At 42.6% G+C, this 16,106-nt stretch overlaps 6 protein-coding genes across 6 annotated transcripts; 1 reads left to right on the top strand and 5 right to left on the bottom strand.

Moving 5' to 3' along the window:
• Positions 1-2,733: 2,733 nt before the first annotated feature.
• Positions 2,734-3,795, bottom strand: SKDI02G4110 (phytanoyl-CoA dioxygenase family protein; the record flags this gene model as incomplete). Its single annotated transcript, XM_056231125.1, has 1 exon — positions 2,734-3,795. The coding sequence occupies one exon, from the start codon at positions 3,793-3,795 to the stop codon at positions 2,734-2,736; it is 1,062 nt and encodes a 353-aa protein (XP_056086286.1).
• A 997-nt stretch (positions 3,796-4,792) lies between these two features.
• Positions 4,793-5,629, bottom strand: SKDI02G4100 (uncharacterized protein; the record flags this gene model as incomplete). The annotated part of the gene is made up of 1 exon (XM_056231114.1): positions 4,793-5,629. The coding sequence occupies one exon, from the start codon at positions 5,627-5,629 to the stop codon at positions 4,793-4,795; it is 837 nt and encodes a 278-aa protein (XP_056086285.1).
• A 515-nt stretch (positions 5,630-6,144) lies between these two features.
• SKDI02G4090 (acetate uptake transporter family protein) lies at positions 6,145-6,975 on the bottom strand (the record flags this gene model as incomplete). Its single annotated transcript, XM_056231103.1, has 1 exon — positions 6,145-6,975. The coding sequence occupies one exon, from the start codon at positions 6,973-6,975 to the stop codon at positions 6,145-6,147; it is 831 nt and encodes a 276-aa protein (XP_056086284.1).
• A 2,603-nt stretch (positions 6,976-9,578) lies between these two features.
• SKDI02G4080 (mannitol dehydrogenase family protein) lies at positions 9,579-11,087 on the top strand (the record flags this gene model as incomplete). Its single annotated transcript, XM_056231092.1, has 1 exon — positions 9,579-11,087. One exon carries the CDS (start codon positions 9,579-9,581, stop codon positions 11,085-11,087), a length of 1,509 nt encoding a protein of 502 aa, XP_056086283.1.
• Positions 11,088-11,500: 413 nt separating this feature from the next.
• SKDI02G4070 (sugar porter family MFS transporter) lies at positions 11,501-13,204 on the bottom strand (the record flags this gene model as incomplete). The annotated part of the gene is made up of 1 exon (XM_056231081.1): positions 11,501-13,204. The coding sequence occupies one exon, from the start codon at positions 13,202-13,204 to the stop codon at positions 11,501-11,503; it is 1,704 nt and encodes a 567-aa protein (XP_056086282.1).
• Positions 13,205-14,874: 1,670 nt separating this feature from the next.
• SKDI02G4060 (RTA1 domain-containing protein) lies at positions 14,875-15,834 on the bottom strand (the record flags this gene model as incomplete). The annotated part of the gene is made up of 1 exon (XM_056231070.1): positions 14,875-15,834. The coding sequence occupies one exon, from the start codon at positions 15,832-15,834 to the stop codon at positions 14,875-14,877; it is 960 nt and encodes a 319-aa protein (XP_056086281.1).
• Between the last annotated feature and the right edge of the window lie 272 nt (positions 15,835-16,106).

Raw genomic sequence — 16,106 nt, 5'->3', positions numbered from 1 at the left:
CACACACACACACACACACACACCCACACACACCCACACCCACACCCACACACACCCACACCCACACCCACACCACACCCACACCACACCCACACACACACCCACACACACACCCACACACACCCACACCCCACACACCACACCCACACACACCCACACCCACACCCACACACACCACACCCACACCCACACCCACACCACACCCACACCACACACACCCACACACACACACCCACACACACACACCCACACACACACCATCATCGCTACTACTAAAGCTAAAGCTAACACCCATCACTATTACACCATTAGCATCACCATCACTAACACCCATCATCATCACTACCATGACTATCACTACCACCATCATCATCATCACTACCATCACTACCACATCACTATCATCACTACCATCACTACCACCCACCTTGCTATTACCCTATCCATCACTCGAACTGACTGTAAGAACTCCCTCTAATGTTACCCTGACCATGTACCCCACGCTTTCTCACCCCACCACATGCTTTACCAGCACCATTCCATCACATCACTAAATACGGCCCTTACCTCAGCGGTTTATACCCAGGGCCTTTTCCACACTAAACTCACAATATTGCATATCTATATATCCATATCTCATCTCTGCTAGTTGAATAACATATCCCCAATTTACCACTCCCTCATCTCCTCTACATCATCCAAACACTACCCTCTATTTACCTACCATACATACAATGAACCTAAACAAAGAAATTGAATAAATAAATGTAAACAAACACACACTACCCACCTTTCCTACCTGACCCGGCTCTTCCCCATTGAATCATAGTATTATATCCAGCACATAGCCATACGGACGTTACAGAATACTGCCATACCACACCTCATCCTTATAGAACAGCACTCAATACTTCCATACTTCACAGTCTTTACCATATATCAACATTCTATAATATGCACTACCATCATCACATCACATCACCACTACCACTACTAACATTTTCACTACCATCACCATCACTACCATTAACTATCACCATCATCACTACCATCACTACCATTAACTACCATCATCATCACTACCACCATCACTACCACCATCACCACCACTACCACCATCACCATCACTATCATCACCACCATCATCATCACTACCATCACCTTGCCATTACCCTACCCACCACTCAAACGGACTGTAAGAACTCCCTCTAATGTTACCCTGACCACGTACCCCACGCTTTCTCACCCCACCACATGCTTACCATCACTATTCCACCACATCACTAAATACGGCCCTTACCTCAGCGGTTTATACCCAGGGCCATTTCCACATTAAACTCACTATATTTCACATTTATGTATCTATATCGTGTCCTTGTATCCTGAATAGTATATCCCCAAGTTATCACCCTCTCACCTCTTCTGTAGCCCGAAATACAAACACGTGACCAGTATAACCCTTATTATATAGTACTAAACCACCTCTCATCTATAACATCACTAAGTACGGCCCTTACCTCAGTGGTTTATACCCAGGGCCATTTCCACATTAAACTCACTGTATTCCACATTTATCCATCTATATCTCATATCTGCATCCTGAATAGTATATCCCCAACTTACCACCTCCTCATCTCTTCTGTATCTCTCAATTACTATCACCTTACTTTGATACTACCACCTGGCACACCCAGCGGTTCATACCTAATGTCATTACACCAAACTCATACTATCTCACATCTAACACTTCATACCCCTTATCTGCATTCTAATCAACATATTCATCCACTCGCCATTACCACACCTCCTTTATATCCTTTAAACACTACACTCCATTTACCTCCCATATATACAATAATCGTAAACAATAAACATACACCAATCACTTTACTCTAGACCACCACCCTATATCCATCATATATCTGGCCTCATCAACCCGGCCTTTCATTATCGAATCATAATGTTATATTCAGCACATACTCACACGGACGCTACAGAATACTGCTACACCACTTCTCATCACTATATATGACACTCACCTCAGTAATTTATACCCTGTTTTACTTATTGACCCTACCTATTTCTGTCACATCTACTATCCATAATCAATCACACATCCTTGTGGACCATACAACTGCACTCAATACTTCCATACTGTAACACCTTGACCATATATCAGCTTCTACATAATGCCATTGCTAACATGAACAACATACAATCATCATCGCATCACCACCATCACGTCACCCCCGTGCCCTCTACTTTCCTCTTATATATCCTCTGCATGGTATTCACCCGTCACAGGAACATAAATGATTACCACTTCAATCCAAGCTTTAGGTCCCTGTACCTTCAATATCATCACTCCATGCGTTATACTATAACGTGATTACATACGCACACGGGCACTATAGAATATAACACTGCAACTTCCACTCCACAGCAATACCTGCCATAAAATATTGAACATGACCATAATCATACCCAGAACATAAATATTACCATCATCTGGCCAACTGACAATTCATCTCACCCTTAATGCCACCTTAAAAAAAACCATAATGTTTTCATATATCCATACGGACGCTACCATATATAATATCATTACTCTTCTTTCTTATAATGAATCTCTTTCTTTTATATTTTCTAACTATTTTCAACTTTTCCTGAAATATTCAATTCTCATAACTAATTATTATTCCATTTATATTAACAAACTATACTTCTTTTCAGTCACTTATCATTATAAGTAACTTTGATAGTCTCCCCATAATATCCATTCTCAGTCTCATTCTCATTCTCAAACAGCTCAGGATTGGCAAGATGTCCTGGGCTCTTATAGTCTATATGCCCGCAATATGGCTCGCCAGTCCTGAGTCCCAAGAGTTGCAAATTGTTCAGCGACATATCCTTGAAAAATTCAAGATCTGTTCCGAAGTGAAGGTTTTCTTCTTGTTTTAAATAGCCCTGAGACATGAAAAAATATCCAGCAATTCTATCCTTCAAAGTTTGATTCGCGCTGGCTGCATGGTAGAGGCTGCCCAAAAATAAAACAGCATCGCCCTTTGCAGCCTCCACATGAAATTCCAACCTCTTATCGAAGTTGCCGCAGGAATCGTATGGACCCCATAAGTGGGAACCAACAATTACACGGGTAGCCCCGTTGAGTTTGTTCATATCTGTGAAAGCAACACCTACCCCGAATAATGTTTCCTTTCCGTATTGAAATCGTTCACATGCTTGATGGATAGTATGGTGGATGTGATCTTCTCGGTGATAGCCCTGGTTTGCAGCGCCAGCCCCAACCTTGTACACAATACCAGAGTTGAGTTGAATACCACTAGAACATTTTCTGATGACATTTCCAGTCATGAAGTAATTTTGCTCGTCTAGAAAATGGCTTGCCATGTCACAGAACAACCCGTTGGATACAACATCCTTTAAGATGATGGGCGAGTGGAGTACGGACCTTGTCACGACCGTAGTTTCCTTCGGAAAGGGCGAACCCTGCCATGAGCTGTACCTATAGAAATGCGGGTCGATTTCCTCCAGTATTTCATCACACTTTGAGGGATCTATGAAGTTTGGGATTACGCAAACGCCGTATTTTTCTAGCTTTTGCGTAATGTCGGCATAATCCGACTTGTCTCTGGCTGTGAATGCTTCTTGCGTTAGGCCAGGCTCATATGCTCCAAGATCATCCTTTTTTGCCATAGTAATATACTTCTGACCATCAATTTCATACGGCTCATAAAAGTTGAGTGATTTTGTGTTCATTGTACTTGTTGTATTCATTGTTCTTATTGCGTTATTTTCGATACTTTTCCACCAACGAGAGAAAGGATAAACCACTAACTATTATGCCATTCCGATATCTTCATTTAGTTCGGCTTTTATAAGTCCTGGGAACCCATAGAGCGCTAGCTCACATCAGGAGTTTTTACTGAAATAGTTGCATTCAATCGCCCATGCGTGTACGTTTCTGTTGAGCAAGGGTGACTAGAAAAGGTTGCCTTCAGGTTAATCATCCCTTTACGTTTCTGCTAGGTGCAGATGACTAAAAGTGCTGCATCCTTTGAATTCGCATTTACTTTCCTTTAAAAAAGCTCAGGAAAGATGTCTCCGTCCAACCCAGCGAGTCATAGCCAATGCTAATAGTCAGGGCGGCGCCTCACACAATTACATGACATGTTATTTCGTGTTCTTTGCTATAATCACGTATGTATGTCTTTATGTATGGTTTCGCACCGAGATAATTGAGGAAAAAGTCACTTGTTTCGCATCTATTTTTTATGTAATATCAATTCGTGTTATACCAACCGGAGTTAAATAAAGTCAAGCACATACTTAATAGCTTCTGTTAAGATGGTCAACTCTTGAGAAGTGATTATATAGGGAGGGAGAATGTAGATTATATTGTTGAAAGGTCTAATCCATGCTCCTGCCTTGACAAATCGCTCCTGTAAATCTTCGACATCCACACGCTTCATGACTTCCACGACACCTATAGCTCCTAGAATTCTTACATCAGCTACAATAGGATGCTCTAACAAGGGCAAGAGCTCCTTTTTCAACTGAGTTTCTATTTGGCAAACTTGAGATTTCCATTTGCCCTCCATCAAAATTGACAAGTTTTCACTTGCAACGGCGCATGCCAGTGGATTGGCCATATAGGTTTGGCCATGCATGAAGCAGCCGTCAGGTCCAATGGAGATTTGATTGCCAATCTTTCTGGTAGTGACAGTCGCAGATAGCGTCAAGTACCCAGCTGTCAACGTCTTCCCTAAACATACTATGTCCCTGCATGTTCGAATCCAAAGAGCATGCCTGTTCTTCCAAGACCCACTGCAACCTCGTCGAGGATCAGTAAAATGTTGAACTCGCAGCAGAGTTCACGGACACGCTTCAAGAAATACGGATGGTACATTCTTAGACCGCCTGCGCCTTGCACAATGCTCTCCATCACAACACCGGAAATTTCGTTATGGTTGTCCCCGATAAGTCTCGCAAATGGTTTCACATCGAGCTCCTCGACCAATTGCTCAACATCCTCTTCAGAACAGTCAAACCGGATCTCTGGTGCTTTACAGAATATGTTCTCAGCGAGGAATCCGTTGTATGCACTGTGTCTGGAATTGACTGGATCGCAAACCGACACGGCCCCAAACGCATCACCATGGTATCCCTTCTTAATGGTTAGGAACCTTTTTTTTGACGTATACCCTAATGAATTATGGTACCGTAAAGCCATTTTCATTGCAATGTCGACAGAGATAGAACCGGAATCGGCTAATAAAGCGCATTCCAAGTCGTCTGGCAATAAGGATAGCAACTTTCTACAAAAATCTATGGCAGGCTTATGAGTAATCCCACCAAACATCACATGGGACATTTTGTTAATCTGCGAAATGGCGGCCGCATTTAACCTAGGGTTGTTATACCCTTGCTGAACACACCACCAACTTGCCATACCGTCCACTACCTTACTACCATCATCGAGATACAAGTAAGAGCCCTCAGCTTTGCTAACAGGGTATACTTTCAATGGAGTGATTATAGATGTGTATGGGTGCCAAATGTGCTTTTTATCAAATTCGAGATCTTCTTGGGTTAATTGATGCTCACACATATTTTCTGAAGCTTGGTGAGTCGCGAAGTGCTACGCATTAGCCAAGCCATCGGGAACATAAGAGTGAATCTTCTAAAAACTCTCTGTTATATATAGAGCAGAGAAAGAGGGAATACCACTTTTTGTTGGATTTCTGAAGCCTTTGGTACTAGCTCCGAACTTCCCTAAACCTGGCTGAATCAGTGTTGAGTGACTCGGATGACTCGAACAATGCATGGCTACCCAAAAGGAGCATCATACCCAGCAGTCATACGGCGGTCTTGCCATTCCACTTCTTTTAAACAAACCTAGCTCCACCTTATTGACCACCTCCCCAATTTCTTCTTTCTGCTTCAGTAATGAAATACTATAACACCCCGTTGCAATACTATGTTAGATCCACGGGCCTGTATTATTTACGAATTCAACTACACATAATTACTTGTATGGAAAATCTCCCCTCGAGCTAAGCTGCATTACCCATTTTCTGGCCAAAAAACGAACGAATCAGGCATCACACAGTGTCTGTTACACAATTACACAATATGAGCTCCTGGCATTGGGTATGCAATCAGAGGAACATAGGTACTATCCTTGTTCGCGATTGAACAATATAATGAATACCAACCACAACAGCTGCTCAATATACCAAAATATCCCCCTGCCATGAACGCATTAACACTTTGCGTGAAAGAGCCGATGCACAACATTAAAAACGTCAAGTCTAGGAAAAGTAGAAGTAGAAATATCCCCCAAGTGCTCTTCATGGAGCATACCATGATCAAGAAATTAAACACGGTCCATCCGGCGAGGTAAAACCCTAGTATGTTCTGCATTTCCTGAGGGTTATCGGCATAGGCTTTGGCCACACCGAATTGCTCGAGGTTTAGACACCCCCAACTTATCCAAAACCCCCCAAATGAGCCAAAGACTGTCATACAAAAGGTGTCACCAACACAGAAGGACAGCAGCCCTGACAGCAAAACAACGGCGCCACCAAAAATAAAGGACGCGTTCAACAGGTAGAGATTGGTGACTCCGCGCACTCTTGCATTAGCCAATCCTAACGTCAAACACATGAACGAGAAAGAGGCCAACCCAAGTGGAAGAGGATTTGCAAAAGCAGCTTGTCTTGGTTGCTCATTGCTCATCTCGGGACCGGAGTCTTCCAAGAAGGTATTCACGAAATCGCTTTTTTTGAAAAATTGGTCGCCAATCAGAATGTAGTCACCAACAGACTCAATGTGTCTGCAGTTGGGTCTTTCTTTGCTTTCACCCGGCGTCTGTGGGAGTACTTCTACATTTTGGGTTTGTTTTGTTTCTCTCATACTGCCTTGGGATGAGGATACTGAAGATATAGGTTCCATTATAACAACTTTGCTGTCTGTATATGCTTGGCAAAAAAACCTGTCGCTAACTATTAGAGTGCTAACACTACATTTTAAGAAACAAATTTTTATCTTATATATGTGTTGGCTTCACTACAGTTTTCGCTATTTTTCGTGAACAGGTCCAGCAAGGATTCGGATTCCGATTGATGCTGATCGCACTACAGGATGTTCGTCAAAGTTTCTGAGTTTTGTTTTACCCCTTCGCAACCGCTCCCACACTATACCTCTCGAGAAGAAGAAAAGAAGAGAAGGGAACGAAACGGAAGAAAGAAAAAAGAAAAGAAAATAAGGAAAAGAAGGATACTCAATCATACCATCTGATTGTGGGGGCGGGGGTAAAGTTTAAGTCTAAACCTAATGTTAAGATTCTGCAATCTTTATTTATTATTATTACCAACATTCGTTAAATTTCATGAAAGCAACGAGGCAATTTTTATGACGTGATCGCTTAAGGACGGGGTGCCTGGAAGACGAATAGGTCCGACAATGCTTTCCCTTTTTAGTTTTCTTCGAGCTTTTCTGGGTCTGCGTACAACAGAAAAAGGAAAGCTGGACGAGGTGGATAAGTTAGATCGTTCCGTGGAGGATTGTATACAATGGCCGGATTCATGAAATGTTGAGATCCAACATGTCTTTCCACCACATCATACAGAGGCTTCGACGTTCATTTTTCCAGTCTCAAACAAAAGGGCCTTTTCTCATATTTTCACATTTGCAGCGCACACTGCTTTGTGATGTTGCGTAGAATGCATGTCGTTCCACGGCTCTGATTTTGCTATGAGCTTGCTGACTCGCCCAGGATGCCTGAGAATTGTGTGTTATTTAAAAATATTATGATTTTTTTCATATTCATATTCGTATGTATATAAATGTGTACAGATCTAAAAACAGTAGGCAGAAAAACTCGCTAAGACGAAAAGGTGAAGTTCAAACTGCATGTGCGATAATAAAAACCCGATTAATCTCATTTTCTTGCCATCTACTTCTACAATTAGAAAGTTGGTGTAGTTTTTGCCCATGCCCACTTGCACCATGGTTCCTCCAACTTTGGTGGTTTTGACACCGGCCTCAATGCAGATATCAGCGCCCGAACACTCGAACACGACATCTGCTTGATGTCCGCTCAAGAGCTTTTCGAGCTCGTCTGACAGTTGCTGAGCTTCGTCAACTGAGAATTTGGAGGAATTGAAAGTGCCAGTGGCGCCGAAGTCCTTTGCCCTCTGCAACTTGTTGTCAAACACATCAACGAAAATGACGTCACTGGCACCGAACGCGCGCGCGACTGCACTCAACAGCCCCACCGGACCAGCACCAAACACAACCACTCTAGTGCCAAAACGACCCCCAACCAGCTTGTTGGAGTGCACACCCGGTAGCTTTTATGGCTAGCTTGACATAATGAGGATCGTCAATGGCAGGAACTGGTCTTTGCTCGATCGCAATGTCTCGACTTTTCTTAAAACAATTGCAGGATTAGTGGATTGAGACATGCTTTTTCCTTGATTTTTGTTCGTTGGTCTTTTGGCTTCTTGGTTTCTCTCCGCACTTGACCATTGTCTTCACAGCGTTCGGTAGCTCGAGAAACGTGCTGTTTTATATGTCGAATAGTTAGCTACAAAGACAATAAGAAAGCGTTGCTTGCCATCATGCATTTTGGCAGTAGCGGTGGTTATTCTGCCTACGTAACAGAGTTCGACGATGTGAGACCGGAGAAAGGAGATACGCGATCGGAAACAAGTGAAGCATTATATGCAACAAGATGAATCGCGATGGCCAATAAAGACAACAAGTTCTGAACGAGGTTTGTTCGTCATACCGCCTCGGGAACGCCCGCCCGATGTATGCCGAACTGAAGCTAAACGTAGCCCGCCAGTCTCAATAATATCATCGTGTGTGTTGCTTGCCAGAAACTGACCCCGAAAAACCTTATTTTCTGCACCCATATGTGCCTGGCACGCAGTCTCCTGCAGGGCGTCTTAGCAAATAAGGGGTCGCGGGGTAATGCAGCGTGGGGGCGTTGTGCCTGTCGGAATCCTTTTTGGTTTTTGCCTTTGTGCCTGCGTCCCCACGCCACCCCACCACTCAGTTGCTAGTTTTCTTGGCGTGGGTGCCGTTGCAGTAGAATGAGCCCAACAAACAACTCTCCTTGCATTAACTGTTCTTGTATTTTTAGCTCGCCATTTTTGGTTGCGGCACGCACCACAAGCATACGTCATCGCATAAGCTTTTCGCCAGAAACTAATCAGTTCAGCTTTCGAACTAATTGTGGGGGGGAAAGTAGCGACAGAGATCTCGTACGTTCTCTTGCGTCGCACGTCTCGGTGAGAACAGAAACAACCTGCTAGATTACGTTAGCTAAGAGAGAAATCGCCATGTTTCAGGGAGGTGGGAAAAGATGGGATGACTACCTGCTCGGAATCTGAAATATCGCTCAACTTCATTGAGTTTCACATATAAATAGCAAGCAGCGATTGTAGAATTGTAGAATTGTAGAATTGGTAGTGGCTTCTTCTCGGTATTGTTCTTCACATTCAGAGATAAAATAGATATAAAAGGAAAAAAAGTAACAATATAAGAAAATGACAAAACAAAACGAAACAAAAACTGCCAGTTTGAACGCTAAAACTCTTAAGAGTTTTCAATCTGCCTTACCAATACCTACTTACAACAGAGAAGGTGTTAAACAAGGGATCGTCCATCTAGGGGTCGGTGCATTCCACCGTTCCCATTTGGCCGTTTTCATGCATCGCTTGATGCAAGACCACAATTTGAAAGACTGGTCCATCTGCGGTGTTGGTTTAATGAAGGCAGATGCTGCTATGCGCGATGCCATGAAGGCCCAAGATTGCCTGTACACCGTCGTGGAGCGCGGTATCAAAGACGCCAATGCCTACGTTGTCGGTTCCATCACCGCCTATATGTACGCACCCGATGATCCAAGAGCTGTTATTGAAAAGATGGCCAGTCCAGACACACACATTGTATCTCTGACCGTCACCGAAAACGGTTACTACCACAGTGAGGCAACAAACTCTTTGATGGCTGATGCTCCCGAGATTGTCAACGATTTGAATCACCCAGAGAAGCCGGACACTCTCTACGGGTACCTGTATGAGGCTCTATTACTGCGTTACAAAAAAGGCCTCACTCCCTTCACCATCATGTCGTGCGATAACATGCCCCAGAACGGTGTCACAGTCAAGACTATGCTTGTTGCGTTTGCCAAGTTAAAGAAGGATGAAAAGTTCGCTGCTTGGATTGAAGACAAGGTCACTTCTCCCAACAGCATGGTTGATCGTGTGACACCACGCTGTACCGACAAGGAGCGTAAGTACGTCGCTGACACATGGGGTATTAAGGACCTATGTCCGGTTGTTGCCGAACCCTTCATCCAATGGGTTCTTGAAGACAACTTCTCTGACGGTCGTCCTCCTTGGGAACTTGTTGGCGTCCAGGTTGTCAAGGACGTGGACTCCTATGAATTGATGAAGCTGCGTCTGCTTAACGGTGGGCACTCAGCTATGGGATACTTGGGATACTTGGCAGGCTACACCTATATACATGAGGTTGTCAACGACCCAACTATCAACAAGTATATCCGTGTTCTAATGCATGAGGAAGTTATCCCATTGTTACCCAAAGTGCCAGGCGTCGATTTCGAAGAGTACACTGCGTCTGTGTTGGAAAGATTCTCTAACCCAGCAATTCAGGACACCGTTGCCCGTATCTGTTTGATGGGCTCAGGTAAGATGCCTAAGTACGTTTTACCCTCCATCTATGAGCAGCTACGTAAACCAAATGGCAAGTACAAGCTGCTGGCCGTGTGTGTCGCTGGTTGGTTCCGTTATCTGACCGGTGTTGACATGGACGGAAAACCATTTGAAATTGAGGACCCTATGGCCCCAATTTTGAAGGCAGCTGCCGTTAAGGGCGGTAGAGATCCCCACGAATTGCTGAACATCGAAGTCCTTTTCAGTCCTGAGATTCGTGAAAACAAGGCCTTTGTTGCGCAGTTAACCCACTCGCTCGAGACAGTCTATGATAAAGGGCCACTTGCCGCTGTGAACGAAATTCTAGATCAAGTGTGAGCTTGAAAAACGATCTGCGCACCTCGATTGTAATGATTAGATATCTTGTATAGATTATGTATTTTTTGTATGTTTTGTAGTTTTGTTAGTCAAGTAACGTGTCACATGCCTGTAAGTATGCACTCTTCATTTAGTAAGTACTCAAGAACTTCCGTCTTGTGTAGCCATCACCATCGCCATTGGCATCGCCGTTTATGTTTCCAGCAATATAGTTCTCCGCTTCCATTGATGAAAAAGAAAAGAAGTGCGCACTACGTTATATCAGTTGAGAACTTCTTCGTGATACAGATATATATGCATGAGCATAAATCTCCAAGGCTCTTCATAAATTCGTGAAAATTAAAGTAACATATTTTTATGTAAGATATAATATACAATGTTGCCCTCGCAAGACAAACATATGCACCCAAAGATCAATCAGAACTCTTCGAGAACTTCAAAAATTTCCTCCAGTCCTTCTTCTGAGTCTCAACTTCTTCGGAAGAGCTTCCTCTCCTTGAAGGTGGCACCCAAGATGCAGATTTCCATGGTTTCACACCGTCCTCATACAATAGTTGAATCTCCTCTAGGGATAACCCAATTGTTTCTGGTAAGAAAAAGAAAACATACAAAAACATAGCAACCAAGCAGCCCACAAACACATAACCATAGTAGAAATGGATAGATCCGGTAATAAATGGTGTGAAGAAACCAATCAAAAATTGCCATAGCCAGTTAAAGGCAGTCGAAATCGACATAGCTCTAGACTTGACCTTCGAAGGGAACGACTCGGCAACCACAATATAAGCAACAGGAGCCCATGTACTTGCAAAGCAGAATATGTAGAAACAGGTAAACACAATCATAGCATTACCTGCACCCTTCGAAGAAGGAGCATCCTCACCGTGTGGGTAAAGACATTTCACACCGATACTTGCGAAAATGACCATACACGCCATCATCCCAGCTGCCCCGAATAGCAGACACTTACGACGACCAATTTTGTCCACGACCATAACGGCAATAATAGTGGAAAAGAAATTCACTGTACCCAGGACGATTGAGGTCTCGAAACCATCAGTAAGCCCGACTGATTTGAAAATGGTAGTTCCGTAGAAGAAAAAGTAGTTCTCACCGGTAAGTTGCAGGAAGGTCTGTATAAGTATCCCGGTAATCAAACGCTGAAGCACTTTGGTTTTCACTGAGAAAAGCTCTTTCCATGAGGCTTCCCCTAGCTCCCTTTGGGCAAGCACACCAGCAATAATTGCTTCTGCCTCCCCATGTACCCATGGATCTTCTGCTGAAACCTTGTTTATCTTGGCAATGGAAGCACGTGCTTCCTCATGTTTTTCACGTTCGATCAGATATCTTGGTGACTCTGGAACTAATAACATACCAATGATGATAATCAGGGCCCACAAGAAGCATAGCCCAAGAGGCACCCTCCATTGTGCGGTGTTATCGTATTTTCTTGTCCCATAAACACTACAGTAACCTAGGAAGATACCAAAGGTCATGTTCAGTTGATACAACGAGATAAGCCCACCTCTTAGGTCCTTGGGAGCTATTTCAGACAGAAGCATCGGACACAACACCGAACAACCACCAGCACCGAGACCATAAATAATCTTACCAACAAAGTATTGGTACCATTTGTGGCTTGAACTAATCTGAATAATAGCACCGATCATATACACCAACACCACGATCACAATTGCTAACCTTCTGCCTATTCTGTCGGCCAGTTGGGCAAAAATAAGGCCCCCTATGGCACACCCAATACTAAACATTGCTACAAGAAGACCCATACGCACGTTGCTCAAATAATACTCTCCAGTGCTGTGCTTGTAGGATCCGAAGTTCATTTTGAAATTGTCCATGTTGATGAAGCCTGCGGTAATACCACTATCCCAGCCAGGTAGAAACCCCCCGAAAGATATAGGAATACACAGTAGGTAGATGGTAAGATATCCCAGAAAACCTCTCTTTGGGGCTTCCAGTTGCCCTATATTAAGGACCTCGTTATCATCGAGCTCATCCGACCACTCTTTCTCTACAGGTGGTGCCACATGAACGTCAGCATCAGAAGCATTTCGAATATTTGCATCACTCTCAACAGCTAATTGCGAGCTAGACATTTTTTTTGTTTTCCTTTTCTGTTTTATTTTGTTATGTTTTGATCTATCAAAAGAGGAAGTTTGATTCAATCTGGTATAAGTTCATGTTACCTTCCCTTTTTATACCTCTCGTTAATTTCAATTGTTCGGGAGTATGAAGCAGCAGTCTCACACCATTGAGACAATAAATTTCGATCGAGCAGCAGTTTTATTTTTGCACACATTGAGGGAGATCCGGCTTCAAACACCACTTTCCTTTCATGGGGTTTCTTCCGGTCTTAGGTGGCAGTCAGGGATACTATTATCTAATATTTTCTTCGAAAGTTTACGTCATATTGGACCAGGCAGCATTCAAACTCAGAGGCCAGCCTGCTGACAAACCTGTACACAGTAAAGTCACCCCACGCGGCCTTGTGCCTTTGTGCCTTTGTGCCTTTGTAGATGATTCCGGCTACCCCACGCACACAAAAACGCATACCCCACCCCCACTATTCAGTTTGGTATTTTAGATTTTAAGTCCGACATGCGCCCCTCGGTGGTCCTGAAAGTTAAACTAAGTTAATTGACTGCGTATCCACCAAACTAATGCCGCTGGCAAGATTCCTTGATCATACGAGAAAGAAATTTGTTCTTACAACAGAAGTAATGGGCTAACAGCCAGTGAATGAAACGGTGACTAAAAATCTATGGCTACTGGGAGCTTTGTGCTTTTTGAGCTTTCGTATACGACGAAGATGCGCAGTGCGTACTCTACGAAGTGTCTTAATAAATAGCGCGAGCATGTTCAAGCACAGCAATGAACGCAGTGGCTCAGAAATGCGGCAATTAATCCTCACAAACCAACCACTCTTTTGGGAAACCGATAGTTATACTGGCAGAAGGTCGACCTTGCCAGTGATCTTGGGAGGCAGTCCGCAACCTATACAAAAAAAGTGTGTTTCTTTTTTCCTTTTTTCCTTTTTTCTGTTATTGTGAGGACATATTGTTGTGCTCAGCAGTAAATTCCCTTTCCTTCTCTGCAATTCTTGGTTAGATTACCTGAGATCAATTGTGCAAACACTTTTTTCTACAATAATCTACTTTAAGGTTCTGAGAATAGGGCTTCTTTTCCTCATTTCAATTATGGAATGGTATACCATTTTCTCTCTACGTTCCTTGGTACAAGCTGCAATATTTTGGCTTTTTTATTACTAATGAGTTTATGTTTGTTGCTAGTGGCTTTGATTACGTTATTTTTTTCCATTTCAGAGTTTATTTACCATGATAAGTTTTACCTATTGGTAATTTACTATAGCCCGCTGCATTGTCTGATTGTCAATGTTTTTATAGTGCTCTAGCGTTTTGATACTGCTCACTACTAATATATATATGTACTTGATGCTATAAGTCACTGGTACGGTTTGCGGGTGTATGAACCATGTATGGCATTGCTTTTTGTGCTATCCTGTAGGTCCCAAAGCCTATCACAATGTGTTTAATGTCATGTTCAAAACATTGGGCTATGGTAGTAACTATAAAATACTGTATGTGACAACAGTGGGAGATCCGCTCATTAACCAAAGTAAAGGGCGTGAAAAGTGTTTGTATTTCTAATACTTGGCTAACGTCTACCTTTGTGAAATACATTCAATCACCTGTGATGAACCGAGAATAAAATATGATAAAAGTGTACTTAGTTGAGTATACAATCCCTATGCAGAATCTGAAAAAGTTGAATATTGACATTCTGCTATCACATCAAATACATTGCCAAAGAAGGAACCCACACTAAATGCTATGATCACCAACAACATTGGCACAGCGTCGAAGACATAAATGAAATACTCGTGGGAAATAATAAAACCATCAAATCCCTGAATAAATTCAACAACTCTGACGATAGAACGTACTAAAATCAAGACACTGCTCAATAATAGGGTAGCATTTACAATGAACCATTTTCTGGAAATGCCACTGTAGAACGAACATTTTTTTTTGACGCTAATTGAAAATCTTATCTCATTAATAATGAAAAATCCAAAAAAAACTATCTGTACAATAAGGCCAGCGGTTATGAGGTTTGAACCGGTCTTTGTCGATCCTTTCTTAGACATCAGCCCACCGCCTGCTGCTTGTAAAAAGAAACTAAAAACATCACCAACGACAAAAAATGTCGTACCGAAACGTGCGGAGATTAGCATCAAAGACTCGCATCTCATAGCATTCAAGAGTCTTCCAAAAACCATATAAATAGTCGCAGCGATTAGCGCTGGAGCCACCAATAAAAGGAGGGATTGAATAATATATGGCGCTATTTTTGTAGGATCGGAACTAGATAATACTCTGCCAATATACCCAATAAACTCCATGATGAAACCAATGAAAAAAGGTATAAATGCACAAACTGTCGACAAAACTTTGAATTTTTTTTTGGAATCATTATTTTCAAAAATAACAGACTTATCATCTGTCTTGTCATCTGTTTTATCATCTATCTTATCATCCGATGGCTCAAATGAGTTATATCTAGCTATTTTGGAAGCCTTTCTCGCAGCATTAAAAGTTTGCACAGCATAAACAACTATCATTAAAATAAAGAGCACGACAAACACAATCGCAGCTCTTTTGCTGGGCGTATAATGGTAAAGAACAAAGTCGGAGTCAGTAGACATTATTGAATGTTAAGATACAGTAAAAGATCTATCAAAGAGCTATATGAACTGCTTATCTCAACCTGATATTTTAACATTGATAGATGAGATGCAGGAATTTAGATGCTACGTTTCGGTAAGTGCTTTTATATTCATTATTTTGGCCTCTTGGCATTTCATGAATTAAACTGCATTTGGTTGAAAAGGCTGAGAATCTATTGTGCCAGCATTGAGAGAGGGTTCTTGCCGCGGCACTGAAGAAGAGACGCCCCACGTCGTATCGAGAAAAAGTT

Source organism: Saccharomyces kudriavzevii (genome assembly GCF_947243775.1).
Source record: "Saccharomyces kudriavzevii IFO 1802 strain IFO1802 genome assembly, chromosome: 2".
In the NCBI taxonomy this organism is placed as follows: Eukaryota; Fungi; Ascomycota; class Saccharomycetes; order Saccharomycetales; family Saccharomycetaceae; genus Saccharomyces; species Saccharomyces kudriavzevii.
Note: the sequence above shows the minus strand (reverse complement) of the source record. Positions and strands in the feature narration are given on the sequence as shown.